This window comes from Ornithorhynchus anatinus, chromosome 11 (genome assembly GCF_004115215.2).
Source record: "Ornithorhynchus anatinus isolate Pmale09 chromosome 11, mOrnAna1.pri.v4, whole genome shotgun sequence".
Classification (NCBI taxonomy): domain Eukaryota; kingdom Metazoa; phylum Chordata; class Mammalia; order Monotremata; family Ornithorhynchidae; genus Ornithorhynchus; species Ornithorhynchus anatinus.
In genome coordinates this window covers 62607092-62622327 of record NC_041738.1, presented here as the reverse complement: position 1 = coordinate 62622327, position 15236 = coordinate 62607092, and the positions used below count along the sequence as shown (strand labels likewise).

The 15236-nt window shown below is 50.7% G+C and overlaps 1 protein-coding gene across 9 annotated transcripts in view; it reads left to right on the top strand.

Moving 5' to 3' along the window:
• Nucleotides 1-9379, top strand: part of EFCAB3 (EF-hand calcium binding domain 3) — a 156706-nt gene extending 147327 nt beyond the window's left edge. For all 9 annotated transcript variants that reach the window (XM_039913539.1, XM_039913538.1, XM_039913537.1 and 6 more), the window contains 4 exons: nt 814-1019; nt 4645-4829; nt 6885-6992; nt 8877-9379. In XM_039913539.1, coding sequence (XP_039769473.1) covers nt 814-1019; nt 4645-4829; nt 6885-6992; nt 8877-9224 — 847 coding nt within the window. In that variant the 3' untranslated portion in view covers nt 9225-9379. The remainder of the gene's footprint in view (nt 1-813; nt 1020-4644; nt 4830-6884; nt 6993-8876) is intronic.
• The last annotated feature ends 5857 nt before the right edge of the window (nt 9380-15236 follow it).

Sequence of the window (15236 nt, the reverse complement as noted above, 5' to 3'; positions counted from 1 at the left end):
GTGGCTTGCCCAAGGTCACACAGCTGACAAGCAGCGGAGCTGGAATTAGAACCCATGACCTCTGACTTCCAAGCCCAGGCTCTTTCCCCTGAGCCACGCTGCTTCTAATAATAATGTTGGTATTTGTTAAGCGCTTTCTATGTGTCAAGCACTGTTCTGAGCACTGGGGTAGATACAAGGGAATTAGTTTGTCCCACATGGGGTGCACAGTCTTCACCCCCATTTTACAGATGAGGTAACTGAGGCCCAGAGAAGTTAAGTGACTTGCCCAAGGTCACACAACTGACAAGTGGCGGAGCCGGGTTTAGAACCTACGACCTCTGACTCCCGAGCCCGGGCTCTTTCCACTAAGTCACGCTGCTTCACGTAAGTCTAGCGGGGAAGATCAGTCAACCAATCAACCAATTAATCCATCAGTCAGTGTCATTTATTGGGAATTTACTGAATGCAGAGCTCTCTACTAAGTGCTTGGGAGAGTACGACGCCTCAGAGTTGGGAGACACTTTCCGAGCAAATTGGAAGGTTAATGTCTGTCTCCCCCTCCAGACCCTAAGCTCACTGTGGGTAGGGAACCTGGCTACCAACTCTGTCAAGCTGTACTCTCCCAAGCACTTAGTACAGTGCTCTGCCCAGAGTAAGCGCTCAGTAAGTACCATTGATTGTTGAATGAGGAATACGCAGATTTGATCCCAACTAATTTGCCGATTGGCATCCATTATTTCTGAGTCCACCGATCGGACATAGCGTATCCCAGGACTCGGGCGGAATCTGTCCTCGGAGACTTAATCGAACCAGCCACCTTCTCTTTTGTAGTTACTACCGGGACAAGTACCAGCAGGTCACGAGCAACTTGGCGGAGAGAAGGGGCCAAGGACATCTGAGAAAGAGGAAGATAAGCAAGGCCCCCAAGTCTCCCATGGAGAGGCCCCTGCAATGCCATCTCTCTACCTACTTCAATATTTCCCGCCTCTCAAGAATGACGTCCCAAGAGCTGTTCAAGTTCCTGGACAACCTCAGGAGTGAGAATGCATCCCGCCACCACCCCTACCTGTTGGATGATCTCCCTGGGCCTGCCGGGGTGGGCGTCGGGCAGGATTTGTTCATTCAATCGTGTTTATTGAGCGCTTACTACGTGCAGAGCACTGTACCAAGCGCTTGGAATGTACAATTCCAGAGAAGCAGCGTAGCTCAGTGGAAAGAGCCGGGGCTTGGGAGTCCGAGGTCATGAGTTTGAATCCCGGCTCTGCCACCTGTCAGTTGTGTGACTGTGGGCAAGTCACTTCACTTCTCTGGGCCTCAGTTACCTCATTTGTAAAATGGGGATTAAGACTGTGAGCCTCAGGTGGGACGACCCGATGACCCTGTATCTACCCCAGCGCTTAGAACAGTGCTCTGCACATAGTAAGCGCTTTACAAATATCACCATTATTATTACAATTCGGCAACAGATAGAGACAATCCCTGCCCAACGACGGGCTCACAGTCTAAACGGGGGAGACAGACAATAAGGCAGAACAGAACAAAACAAAACAAGTAGTCTGGATTTACTCTTGAGCCAGAGGCGCGGGGGGCCGGCTCCAAAGCCATGAGGGGTGGCAGAGCCAATCTATTCTGTGGCTTCCTTGTGGAGCAGTCGGTGTTCCAGAGGAGGAAACTGAGGCCTTCCCAAGATGCATCTGGAGGCTGAGACTGCTCTCTGGCCAAGCCTGCCCAGTTGCAATGGAGTGCAGGAGGAGAAACCTGTGAGTTGACTTGGTCTGGGTAAGCAACTCAAATGGGTCATTTGGGCAGAGACATCCACTCTAGGGCCTGAGCGATCCATTTGGCTGTCCACGCAATAACAACAGTAACGTTTATAATAACGATAAAAACGGTATTTTTAAGCACTTACTATATGCCAAACACTGTATTAAAATCATCAGGTCAGACACAATCTCCTTCCCTTATGGGGTTCTGGGAAATAGTACTGGGGAGAATGGGTATTCAATCCCTATTTTACAGATGAGGGAACTGAGGCAAAGGGAAGTGACTTGCCCAGGTCACCCAGCAGGCGAGTGGCAGAACTAGGATTAGAACCCAAGTCTTCCGACTCCTGGCCCGTGCTCTTTCCACCAGCTCATGCTACCTCCACATAGAGCAAGATGATGGTATTAGATAATCGCTCGATCCTCCGCCTCCCATGGGCTGTGAAGTCCGGAAGTCCTAGCTGAAGTCAGGATCCCAGCCGTACCGGACCAAGGCCCAGAAAAACCATTTTCTAGTTTTCTTATCCAAGTGCAAAAATGACTATGGGAATGGCAGGCAGCCAGGAAGGCGGGCGGCGGCCAGACAAGCCAAACTTGGAGGGCTAAGGAGAAAGGAATTAACCTGATATCGCGTGTTTTCAGCCCTGCTCCGAGAGCTTTCAGTCAACCATATTTATTGAGCGCTTTCTTATTATTTTTATGGTACTTGTTAAGCGCTTACTATGTGCCAAGCGCTGTTCTAACACTGGGGCAGATACAAGTTAATCAGATTGGACCCAGTCCCTGCCCTATATGGGGGGGGGTCACCCGCTTATCCCCATTTTACAGATGTGGTAACTGAGGCACAGAGAAGTTGTGACTTGAGTCACTGTGTGCCAAGCTTGAGAGAGTACAATAGAACAGACACATTCCCTGCCCACAACGAGCTTACAGACTAGATAGAACATTAACAGAAATAAATATGGTTTTATACCAACACAGGCTCCCGTTCAGAGGTCAGAGCGTGGGAATCTGGGTAGCTCTCGATGTGCAAGCTCTACTCCAGGACTCTCGATCAATCAGTGGTATTATTGAGTGCTTAATGTGTACAGAGTACGGTACTCGGAGCTTGAGAGAGTTCAATACACAGAGTCGGTAGACAAGTTCCCTGCCCACAAGGAGCTTACAGTCTCGTTGACAGAGTCTCATGTACAGTTTAGCTTTCAGAGCTTAGAGACTTAGAAGTGCCAAGAACTCTCAACTCTGTCCTTGGCGACGGGGAACAAGAGGAGAGGAGGGGGAGGAAGGGCAGAGAGGCAGGCAATCCAGAAGTCGCCCGTGCTCTGCCTGCCTCCGTTTCTGCTGTTAGTTGAATTGGAAACTTCTACTGAACCATTTAGGGGGAAGCAACGTCTGGAGATGAAACAACCCCCCAAGGGGGTAGTTATGCCACTGTTCCACCAGGCCAGACTCTACCTTTGTTCATTCAGTGGTATTAAGTGCTTACTGTGTGCAGAGCACTGTACTAAGTGCTTGGGAAAGTACAGTTCGACAATAAAGAGCGGCAATCCCCGCCCACAACGAGCTCACAGTCCGGGGGGGCGAGGGGAAGGGGAAAAGGGAGGCAGGCATCAAGACAAAGAAATAAAATGACAGATATACACATAAGTGCTGTGGGGCTGGGAGTGGGGGAAGAGCAAAGGGAGCAAGTCAGGGCAACGCAGAAGGGAATGGGAGATGAGGAAAAGTGGAGAATGAAGCAGCCTGCTCAAAGCATCAAGTCGTCCCACATTCGTTCACGGTGTAAGTAGGAGGGAAAAGGATTTAATCCCCATTTTACAGTTAAGGAAACTGAGGCACAGAGAAGTGACTTGCCCAAGGTCACCCAACAAGCAATTGACAGAGCCAGGATTAGAACTCAGGTCCTCTTACTCCCAGGCCCACGCTCTTTCCCTAGGCCACACTGCTTCCCAGTTGGCACTTCCATCTTTCTGATGGCATAGAAACACTTCCAGCCAGGAGCCAGGTCAGCAGCTGCAGCCCAAGAGAATAGCATGCAGCCCCTACCCGGAGGCCTCTCCTTCTCCTTCCCCTGACAGGAGGGGAGCGATGTGGAGAAAGCTCCCTGTGGGCAGGGAATGTGTCTCGGCCTTCAGTTGTACAGTCCCAGATGCTTAATAAAGTGCCTTACACCCAAGGGCATTCAACAAATCCCATGACTACTACTGTTACTAGAGAAGCAGCGTGGCCTAGTGGAAAGAGCACTGGACTCTCTTTCCTGGGAGTCAGGAAGGATGTGGATTCTAATCCCAGCTCCACCACTTGCCTCTCCTGGGAGCTTGGGCCAGTCACTTCCCTTCTCTGTGCCTCAGTTAGCTCATCTGCAAGACGGGGATTATGACTGTGAGTGCCACGAGGGACAAGGACTCTGTCCGGCCCGATTAGCTTGTATCTAACAGCACCTGGCACATAGTAAGTGCTTAACAAAGACCATGAAAAGAAGAATCAGTCAGGTCAGGGGCGCAAGGATCGGTGGAGAAGGTTCCTGCAGCCAGAATGAGGGCTGGGGAGACAACATGGCCACCTCCCCCACTAGAGCATTAGCAGTGCTCTGACCAGAGGCGAGATCTCCACCGATGCTGTGGACTCTGACTCAGATATGCTGCGTTGTTCTTTTTCCAGTGGGGTTTGTTAAACACTTGCTATGTACAAAGCCCTGGGTAGATACAAGCTGATCAGGTTGGATACAGTCCAGTTCCCACGCGGAGCTCACAGTCTTAACCCCCATTTTCCAGACGAGGTCACTGAGGCTCAGAGATGTAAAGTGATTTGCCCAAGATCACACAGCAGACAAGTCTCTGCCATCCTTTAACCCTCGGGTTCAGTTAGTGACAGCGATTTTGTTTTTCCTGTTCGTTAGACAAAAGCCTCCCTTCGAAAAGTCCGTACGCTAAAATACCCATCTTCCCTCTAACTCCCAACAATGATAAGATGATTCCGGGAAAGCCAATCAAAGACCTGCGTAAATTGGAACTGCAGAGGAAGAAGGAACCTCTGACGTGCTTTGAGGACTATTTTTTCCACAAAAGAAACTGGATGGCAAAGGTGAGAGCAGAGAGCTGACGCCCCGGCAGGGTAAAGATGCGGTAGCGATGGGATCCCGACACGAGGTTGAAGGACGGTTTGGCCATCCCCGACTACTACGCGGTGCTGGAGCGCTGGCCCCTCCACCGGGAGCCCCGGGCCCTGGGTGGCCCACAGGCTTTGCCTGGCCCCTTGCCAGGCCAAAGCCCGGGCACTTTGTGTAGTTTCCATGAATCAATTGATGGTAATAACAGTAATAATTGTGGTATTTGTTAAGCGCTTACTATGTGTCAAGCACTGTACTAAGCCCTGAGGTAGGCACGAGATCATCAAGTCCCTCCCGGGGCTCACAGTTTAAAGAAACTATGATGTCGCTGTGGGCAGGGAACAGATTTACCAACTCGGTTATATTGTATTCTCCCAAGTACTTAGTACAGTGCTCTGCACACAGTCAGTGCTCAATAATTACCACTGATGGATTGATCGATTGATAGCTTAGAGGAGTGTGGCCTAGTGGAAAGAGCACAGGCCTGGGAGTCAGGGGATCTGGTTTCTAATCCTGGCTCTGCCACTTGTCTGCTGCAAGACCTTGGGCAAGTCACTTCTCTGTTCCCCAGTCTCCTCACCTGTGAATGGGGATTAAATCTGGGAGCCCCATGTAATAATAATAATAATGATAATGTTGGTATTTGTTAAGCGCTTACTTTGTGCCGAGCACTGTTCTAAGCGCTGGGGTAGATACAGGGTCATCAGGTTGTCCCACCTGAGGCTCACAGTTAATCCCCATTTTACAGATGAGGTAACTGAGGCACAGAGAAGTGACTTGCCCACAGTCACCCAGCTGACAAGTGGCAGAGCCGGGATTCGAACTCATGACCTCTGACTCCCAAGCCCGTGCTCTTTCCACTGAGCCACGCGGCTAGGGACTGTTTCCAACCTGGTTATCTTGTATCTACTCCAGTGCTTAGTACAGTGCCTGTCGCATAGTAAGTGCTTAACCAATATCACTATTACAATTCTTATTCTTCTTCTTATGTTATTATCATTAGATTTTGAAGATGGGGAGTATGGTGGTCTGTTGGATGAGAAGGGGGGTGGGGGAATTCCAGGCAGGAGAGAGGGCATCATCAAGGGGTCGGCGGTGGGAGAGATGAGGCGGAGGCCCATAATAATGTTGGTATTTGTTAAGCGCTTACTATGTGCAGAGCACCGTTCTAAGCGCTGGGGTAGATACAGGGTCATCAGGTTGTCCCACGTGAGGCTTACAGTTAATCCCCATTTTACAGATGAGGTAACTGAGGCACAGAGAAGTTAAAGCGACTCGCCCACAGTCACACAGCCGACAAGTGACAGAGCCGGGAGTCGAACCCGTGACCTCTGACTCCGAAGCCCAGGCTCTTTCCACTGAGCCACGCTGCTTCCCCATCTGGGGGCTAGAGGGGCAAAAGCGGGCAGGATGAGTTGTGGTGGGAGACGAAAGGACAAGTAGTGCGGAGAAAGCTGATTCACTGCCCTTAAAGGCAAATGAAGCTGCCTTTTCAGTGGAGAGCTGAGGTTTGGGAATTTTCTGGGAGAGTAAAGCTTTCCATGCTTGCACCATATCCTCTTCCTAGCTCCCAGACACAGCTCTCTCCCACAATTCCCTCTCTCCTCTACCTTCCCCTACCAGTACTCGATCCCCAGAAACAGGGTCCACCCAAGAAGAAAAGCTCTGTTGAAGCTTTAGGATAAGTAACTGCATTATTCAATCCAGCATTATCTCTAATTGGCCGTATTTGTTAAGTGCTTACTGGGTGTCAGACTCTATTCTAAACACTGGGGTAGATAGAAGATCATCAGGTCCCCCATGGGGCTCACGATCTAAGTAGGAGGAAGAACAGGGATTGAATCCCCATTTTGCAGAAGAGGGAACTGAGGCCCAGAAAAGTGAAATGACTTGCCCGAGGTCATCCGGCAGTCAAGTGATAGAGTCAGGATTAGAACCCAGGTCCTCACCCATCCAGGCCTGTGCTCTTTCCACTAGGCCTTGCTGCTTCTCCTAATGAATTTCTCTGTTTTCTTTGTTTTAAAATACAGTTCTCAGCTTTAAAACGAAGTGAATCTTCCTCAGCTGATAACCATCCAGAGATGGTGAGGAAAATTCGGCGCTTGATGATAGAAAATTCAGATATGGCCAGAGAACAGGTGAGTTTCCCAAGTGACCTCCTTTCCAGCAAAGGGCCTCAACGCTCTTTGACATTTGGATGCACTATAACTCAAAGCCAAGTGTGGCCTAACGGAAAGAGCCCCAGCCCGGGACTCCGAGGACGTGGATTCTAATCCTGGCTCTGCCGCTTGCCTGCTCTGTGGCCGTGGGCAAGTCACATGACTTCCCTGGGCCTCAGTTTTCTCCTCTACAAAATGGGAGGTAAAGACCTGTTCTTCCCCCTAGTTAGATGGTGAGCCCCATGTGGGACAGGGACCCTGTGTCCAACTTGATCATCCCGTATCAACTCCAGGGCTTGGTACTGTGCTTGGCACACAGTAAGCGCTTAATACCACGATTATGATTTTTTAAAAAAATATTATCATCACTATCTGTCTCCTTCCCAGAGGGACAGGTCTGCCCTCCTGGCCCAGTTCCAGAGCACTCTGGCTAGTAACCACGTCTTGCTAGAGGACTGATTGGATCCATATGCTGAGCCCTGGCCAATCCTACCCTGGGTGGACTGGGGAGGATGAAAATTTTGCCCAGCTGGTAATGAGCTGCCAGCCCCAGGATCGGCCAAGTGAGGACACAAGGCCGTGACGTGCCACCGCCAAGTTGCTTTCTCTTTGATTTTACCTGAACTGAATGTCGGCTGCAAAACCCCTCCACTTTATGTTGTGGTATTTGTTAAGCTCTTACTAGGTGCCAGTCACTGTACTAAGCACGGGGTAGATACGAGATAATCAGGTTGGACCCACTCCACGACCCACATGGGGCTCACAATATGAATCCCCATGTTACAGATGAGGTAACTGAGGCCCTGAGAAGTGAAGTGACTTGCCCAAAGACACACAGCAGACAAGTTGGGGAGCAGGGATTAGAACCCGGGGCCTTCTGACTCCCAGGCCTGTGCTCTATCCACTAGACCACTCTGCTTCTCAGTTGAGCAGTGAGGCTCCTAGAGAAGGGTACACAGCCCCTCAGATCCCACAGATCTTGGCCTCAGCCCGTCCCACCAGTCCTCTGGTGGTTTGCTCCAGAGGAGATATTTAGTAAAAGGCGGTCACATGGGCTGCTAAATTGCCTGTGAACTCGATCTTGGGGGAGGCAGGGTGGCCTAGGGGAAAGAACACTGCACCGGGAGTTAGGAGACCAGCTCCATCGCTTGCTTGCTGTGGGACCTTGGACAAAGTCACTTATCTTCTCTGACTCTCAGTTTCCTCATCTGTAAACTGAGGATACGATACCCATTTTTTTATGGTACTTGTAAAGCCCTTATTATATATATATCAAGCACTGATCTAAGCTTTGGGGTTGATACAAATGAATCAGATGGGACACAGTCCCTATCCCACATGGGGTTCACAGTCTAGGTAGGAGGGAGAACGGGTATCGAATCCCCATTTTACAGTTGAGGATACTGAGGCACAGAGAAGTGAAGTGATCTGCCCAAGGTCACCCGGCGGGCAAGTGGCCAAGCCAGGATTAGACCCCAGGTCCTCTGACTCCCAGGCCCGGGGGCTTTCCGCGTTAGGTCATGCTGCTTCCCATTCGCCTTCCCTCTTCGGTTGGGAGTCCCGGGTGGGATGAGGACTGCCTCCATTCATTCATTCATTCATTAGTATTTATTGAGCACTCACTATGTGCAGAGCACTGTACTAAGCGCTTGGAATGTCCAATTCGGCAACAGATAGAGACAATCCCCGCCCAATGACGGGCTCACGGTCTAAACGCCAATCCGATTATGTTGTATCCACCCCAGCACCTATTCCAGTGCTGGACCCGTGGCAAGATACCAGCATGATCATCAGTTAAACGGCCTTGCAGCCGTAAGGGACCATCTGGGCTCCACTCGACCAGTATCTGCTCTCTCTCGATAGATGAAGAAAGCCCAAGAAATATTCCAGATGGGAGTAGCCTTCGAACACCGGAAAGAAATGCTGAAACTCTGGCACCAACTGCACGGGGACCAGATTGGGCTGGAAACGGGGAACGAGGCCTTCTACCACACCTTCTCCAAGTACACGTGGTCGTGGAACGTCTACCAGGAGCTCCTCTCCTACAAGGATTTAAAGCTCTTCGATGCCCACGTGAAAGAGTTGCCCTCTTCTACCCCTCTGTCCTCGGCCAACACTTTGGGTCACAAGATGGGCAGAGGGGCAGGAGTAAAATCAAAAGGGACAGTGAGACCAAAGAGCAGAGATGCCAAAAATGCTAAACTTTCTTAACATCACGGTTGGCTACTTCGGGGCCGCGGGGGGTGGGTGTTTAAAACTGTGGTTCCTTGGTTTGGGTCTAGTCCGTTAGGGACTGGAATATGTGCCACTTCCTTGGGGACGCTGTCCATTAAAAAATAGAGGAAAACGCCTCCCTTCTACTGTTATAACGAATTTAGCGTGTGCGGTTCTTTGGTTTGTACAGAATGCAGTACTTAATGCTCCATCTGAATGAAGCAGCGTGACGTCCTGGAAAGTGCACGGGCCTGAGAGAGGACGCGGGTTCTAGTCCCGGCTTCGTCACTTGCCTGCTCCGTGACCTTGGGCCAGATACTTCACATCTTTGTGCCTCGGTTTCCTCAACGGAAAAAACGGGGATTCATTACCTGTTCTCCCTTCTACTTAGACTGGCAGCCCCATGGAGGACAGGGACTGTGTCTGACCTGATTGATTTGTGTCTACCCCAGTGCATAGGAGAGTAACAAATACCAATAGAAACAAGTCACCGTATGAGGCAGGGTGATATCTTTATGCAGATCGCGTCATCTGGTAGTAGAACATCAATTTAGGGCCTGAAGGTCTGCAACTTTAATAGTAGTGGTAACTAGTATTAAGCACTTACTGTGTGCAGAGCACTGGGCTAAGTGCTGGAAGAAAATACACAGGTGGGAGTTCTCTAACAGCTTAAATGGAGAGAAGGGAATGGAGACAGATGTAACAGGAGTGACAATATTCCTTAACCGCCCACTCTGTGCCAAAGCTCTGTGCTAAACGTTGAGGTGGATCTGGGATAACCTTACCCACCACAGTTCCAGTCCCACACAGGGCTCACCATCTAAGAACAAGCTACGGAACTCCTCTGGGCCTCAGGATCCTCATCTGTAAAATGGAATCATTCTTCCTGCTACCTTCCAGAAACAAGAGGAGGGAGTGGATGGCCTAAAGTCGTGACCTGAAAGCCACACCACAGGAGAGGACCCTGGCATCTTCCTGTAGCTGGTATATTTCAATCGTATTTATTGAGCACTGTAGTGAGCGCTTGGGAGAACACAAACTAATAATAAACAGACACTTTCCCTGCCCACAACGAGCTCACAGTCTAGATGGGGAGAGGTGTCAGTGAGGAAAAGTGGCAGGAAGGGTGAATGGGCAGAGGAAACTGCAGGAGGAAAAGGCACCTCAATCCCAGGACAGTCCGTTGGGCTAGAACACGTTGTCAGGACAGGGACCATCCAACCTGATGAGCTTGCAAGTACCCCGCGCTTTGCACGGTGCCCGGCACACAGTGAGTACTTAACAAATACCATTAAAGACGCACCCAAAAAAAGGCTGGGGGGTGGGGGTACAGGGTAGAAGGTGGTGGGGCGGAGGGGAGGGGCTGTGGGGCAGCCCAGGCGTGGTGGGAGGTGGAAGAGGGAGGGGGGCGGCCGTACTTGTTGCGCGGGGGCAGGGCAGGGGGCCGCAGCGTGGCTCAGTGGAAAGAGCATGGGTTGTGGAGTCAGAGGTCATGGGTTCGAATCCCGGCTCTGCCACTTGTCAGCTGTGTGACTGTGGGCAAGTCACTTCACTTCTCTGTGCCTCAGTGACCTCATCTGTAAAATGGGGATTAAGACTGTGAGCCCCACGTGGGACAACCTGATTCCCCTGTGTCTACCCCAGTGCTTAGAACAGTGCTCTGCACATAGTAAGCGCTTAACAAATACCAACATTATTATTAGGGGATTTGGGCAAATCACCACCAAAGAATTAAGGAGCATTCCTCCTACTGCACACATCTGGCTGGATATAACACAATCCACAACTGGCACTTGAAAATTCGGTGTAAAAAGAAACCCTGGGCACCGGACAAGGCCCGAGTACCATAACACAGCAGCCAGGGTAGAGAGGACTGACCAAATCAACGGTGTTGATTGTAAACTCGTTGTGGGTGGGGAAAGGGTCGACCCACTCTGTTGTCTTGTACCCTCTCAAGCGCTTAGTACAATGCTCTGCACCCAGCATCCAATAAATGCCATCGACGATGATTGACCAGCAGCTACCGTGAGCATAAATAACACTGTACCAGGAGACTGGGAAACTTGATCTTAAAGTATAAAGGGGCAGCCTCTTTCTTCGAGAAGCTTACAGTCAAATGGGGAAGACAGGACCCCAAAATAGACCGGTGATATCATGATGAATGTGGGAATTGACACAGATAACAAATATGAGTGGATGAAGAAATTAATAATAGAAATAAAGAGGAAAGTCAGAGGACCTGGCTTCTCATTCCAGTTCTGCCACTTACCTGCCAGTGAACTTGGGCTAGTCACTTAACTTCTCTGGGGCTCAATTTCCTCATCTGTGAATTGGGAATGAAATACCCATTCTCCCTCCCTTTTAGGCCCCGAGTCCCATGTCGGATAGGGACTGTGTCCCCGCCAATGAGCCGCCTCCGCATCAAATAAACACTCCTCACCATTGACTTTAAAGTACTCAATCACCCTGCCCCCTCCTATCTCCCCTTGCTACTCTCCTATTACAACCCAGCCCGCACACTTTGCTGACCCCTCACCCACATCCTGTTTATGGCCTGGATCCCCCTCCCTCCTCAAATTTGACGCACAGTGACTCTCCCCCTCCTTCAAAGCCCTCCTGAAGGCACGTCTCCTCCAAGAGGCCTCGCCTGACTAAGCGCTCCCCTCTCCTCCCACTCCCTTCTGCATCACCCTGACTTGTTCCCTTTGTTCTTCCCCCGTCCCTGCCCTGCAACACTTATGTCTTGTCTTCTGCCTTCGAATCATCTCCGACCCATAGCCACGCCATGGACACATCTCTTCCAGAATACCCCACCTCCACCAGCAACCGTTCTGGTAGTGGATCCAAAGAGTTTTCTCAGTAAAAATATGGAAGTGGTTTACCATTACCTCCTCCTGTGTGGTAAACTTGAGTCTTCGCCCTCGACTCTCTCCTTAGGCCCCCTGTTCCTCCCCCTCCCCCATCTCTCACCCCCAATGATCTGGCCACGTATTTCCTCACGAAAATCAACACGATCAGGTCTGAGCTCCCCAAAGTCACCCCTCCGCCTCTCCCCTCCCCCCCACCGACCCCCTCCCCTACTTTCCCATCCTTCCCTGCAGTATCCTCAGAGGAGATCTCCTCCCTCCTCGCAAGTGCCACCCCCTCCGCCTGCGCCTCGGACCCTATTCCCTCTCACCTTCTTAAAACCATCGCCCCTGCCCTCCTACCTTCCTTAACTTCTATTTTTAACCACTCAATCTCCAGGGGCTCCTTCCCCTCTGCCTTCAAACATGCCCACGTCTCCCCGATCCTAAAAAAACCTGCTCTCGACCCCACTTCCCCCTCCAGTTATCGTCCTATCTCCCTACTACCCTTCCTTTCCAAAATCCTAGAACGAGTCGTCTACAATCGATGCCTAGAATTCCTTAACTCCCATTCTCTCCTAGACCCCCTCCGATCTGGCTTCCGTCCCCTCCACTCTACCGAGACTGCTCTCTCTAAGGTCACCCGTGACCTCCTTCTTGCCAAATCCAATGGCTCCTACTCCATTCTAATCCTCCTTGACCTCTCTGCTGCCTTTGACACTGTCGACCATCCCCTCCTCCTCCATACCTTATCTCACCTCGGCTTCACGGACTCCGTCCTCTCCCGGTTCTCCTCTTACCTCTCTGGCCGGTCATTCTCGGTCTCCTTCGCCGGAGCCTCCTCCCCCTCCCATCCTTTAACCGTTGGAGTTCCTCGAGGGTCAGTTCTTGGCCCTCTTCTGTTCTCCATTTACACTCACTCCCTCGGTGAACTCATCCGCTCTCACGGCTTCGACTACCATCTCTACGCAGATGACACGCAGATCTACATCTCCGCCCCTGTCCTCTCCCCCTCCCTTCGGGCTCGCGTCTCCTCCCGCCTCCGGGACGTCTCCACCTGGATGTCGGCCCACCACCTAAAACTCAACATGAGCAAGACTGAGCTCCTCATCTTCCCTCCCAAACCCGGTCCTCTCCCAGACTTCTCTATCACCGTGGATGGCACGACCGTCCTTCCTGTCTCTCAGGCCCGCAATCTCGGTGTCATCCTTGACTCGTCCCTCTCGTTCACCCCACACATCCTATCCGTTACCAAGACCTGCCGGTTTCACCTCTACAATATCGCCAAGATCCGCCCTTTCCTCTCCGCCCAAATGGCTACCTTACTGTTACAGGCTTTCGTTATATTCCGGCTAGACTACTGTGTCAGCCTTCTCTCTGACCTCCCTTCCTCCTCTCTCGCCCCGCTCCGGTCTATTCTTCACTCCGCTGCCCGACTCATCTTCCCGCAGAAACAATCTGGGCATGTCACTCCCCTTCTTAAACAACTCCAGTGGTTGCCTATCGACCTCCGCTCCAAACAAAAACTCCTCACTCTAGGCTTCGAGGCTCTCCATCACCTTGCCCCTTCCTACCTCTCCTCCCTTCTCTCTTTCTACCGCCCACCCCGCACGCTCCGCTCCTCCACCGCCCACCTCCTCGCCGTCCCTCGGTCTCGCCTATCCCGCCGTCGACCCCTGGGTCACGTCCTCCCGCGGTCCTGGAACGCCCTCCCTCCTCACCTCCGCCAAACTGATTCTCTTTCCCTCTTCAAAACCCTACTTAAAAATCACCTCCTCCAAGAGGCCTTCCCAGACTGAGCTCCTCTTCCCCCTCTACTCCCTCTGCCACCCCCCTTTACCTCTCCGCAGCTAAAGCCTCTTTTCCCCCCATCTCCCTCTGCTCCTCCACCTCTCCCTTCCCATCCCCACAGCACTGTACTCGTCCGCTCAACTGTATATATTTTCGTTACCCTATTTATTTTGTTAATGAATTGTACATCGCCTCGATTCTATTTAGTTGCCATTGTTTTTACGAGACGTTCTTCCCCTTGACTCTGTTTATTGCCATTGTTCTCGTCTATCCGTCTCCCCCGATTAGACTGTAAGCCCGTCAAACGGCAGGGACTGTCTCTATCTGTTGCCGACTTGTTCATCCCAAGCGCTTAGTACAGTGCTCTGCACATAGTAAGCGCTCAATAAATACTATTGAATGAATGGATGACTCTCTCCCATGCCGCTGCTGCCCAGCACAGGTGAGTTTTAACTTGCAGCAGATTGCCTTTCACTCGCTAGCCATTGCCCAAGCTAGGAATGGAATGGAATGGACAAGCTTCTGCTTGGCTCTCCCTCCCGTAGTCGAGACTGGTAGAGAACTGGAAACTCTCCTGGTGTGACCCTGAGAGGGGGACAGCACTTATGTACACATCTGTAATTTATTTATATTAATGTCTGCCTCCCCTGCTCTAGACTGTAAGCTCACTGTGGGCAGGGAATGTGCCTACTTATTATTGTACTCTCCCAAGCGCTTAGTAAAGTGCTCAGCCCAGAGGAAGCACTCAATAAATATGATTGAATAAGTGAATGAATGAGTTCTACCCCAGGATTTAGTCCAGGGGTTGGCACAAAGTAAGCACCTAACAAATACCTGTTCTTATTTTTTAAGGAAAGGATAAAAGTGCTGACATGGTTAAGGGGACTATGGTCCTGTGTGACCCTATTTACAAAGGTGCAATGAAACAATAACGGAGCGAACAATAGGTAGGTACACAAGTGGCCTGAGAGGGTGAAACTGTAGCTTCAAGAGAGTCACTTGAGCCCCAAGACCAAAAAGGACAAACATAAAGAAACTGCTAGAGGAAGCTCTGTAATGACCCTGTTTATTACCACAGACATCAAATTGCTGATGATTTAATGCAAGAGGAAATCTATAGGGAACTGAGCTTCCTACAGTTGAAAGGTATCGGTTAGACTATAAGTTCCTTGTAGGCAAGAGATGTGTCATTTGTTGGTTTTGTGCTTCCTAAAACCTGAGTACACAGACTTGCAGCCAGTGAGTGCTCAATAAATAATGATAATAATAATTGTGATATTTGTTAAGTGCTTACTATGTGCCAGGCACACAATTTTAAGCACTGGGATAGAGACAAAATTAGCTCCCACATGGGGTTCCCAGTTCCCAGTAA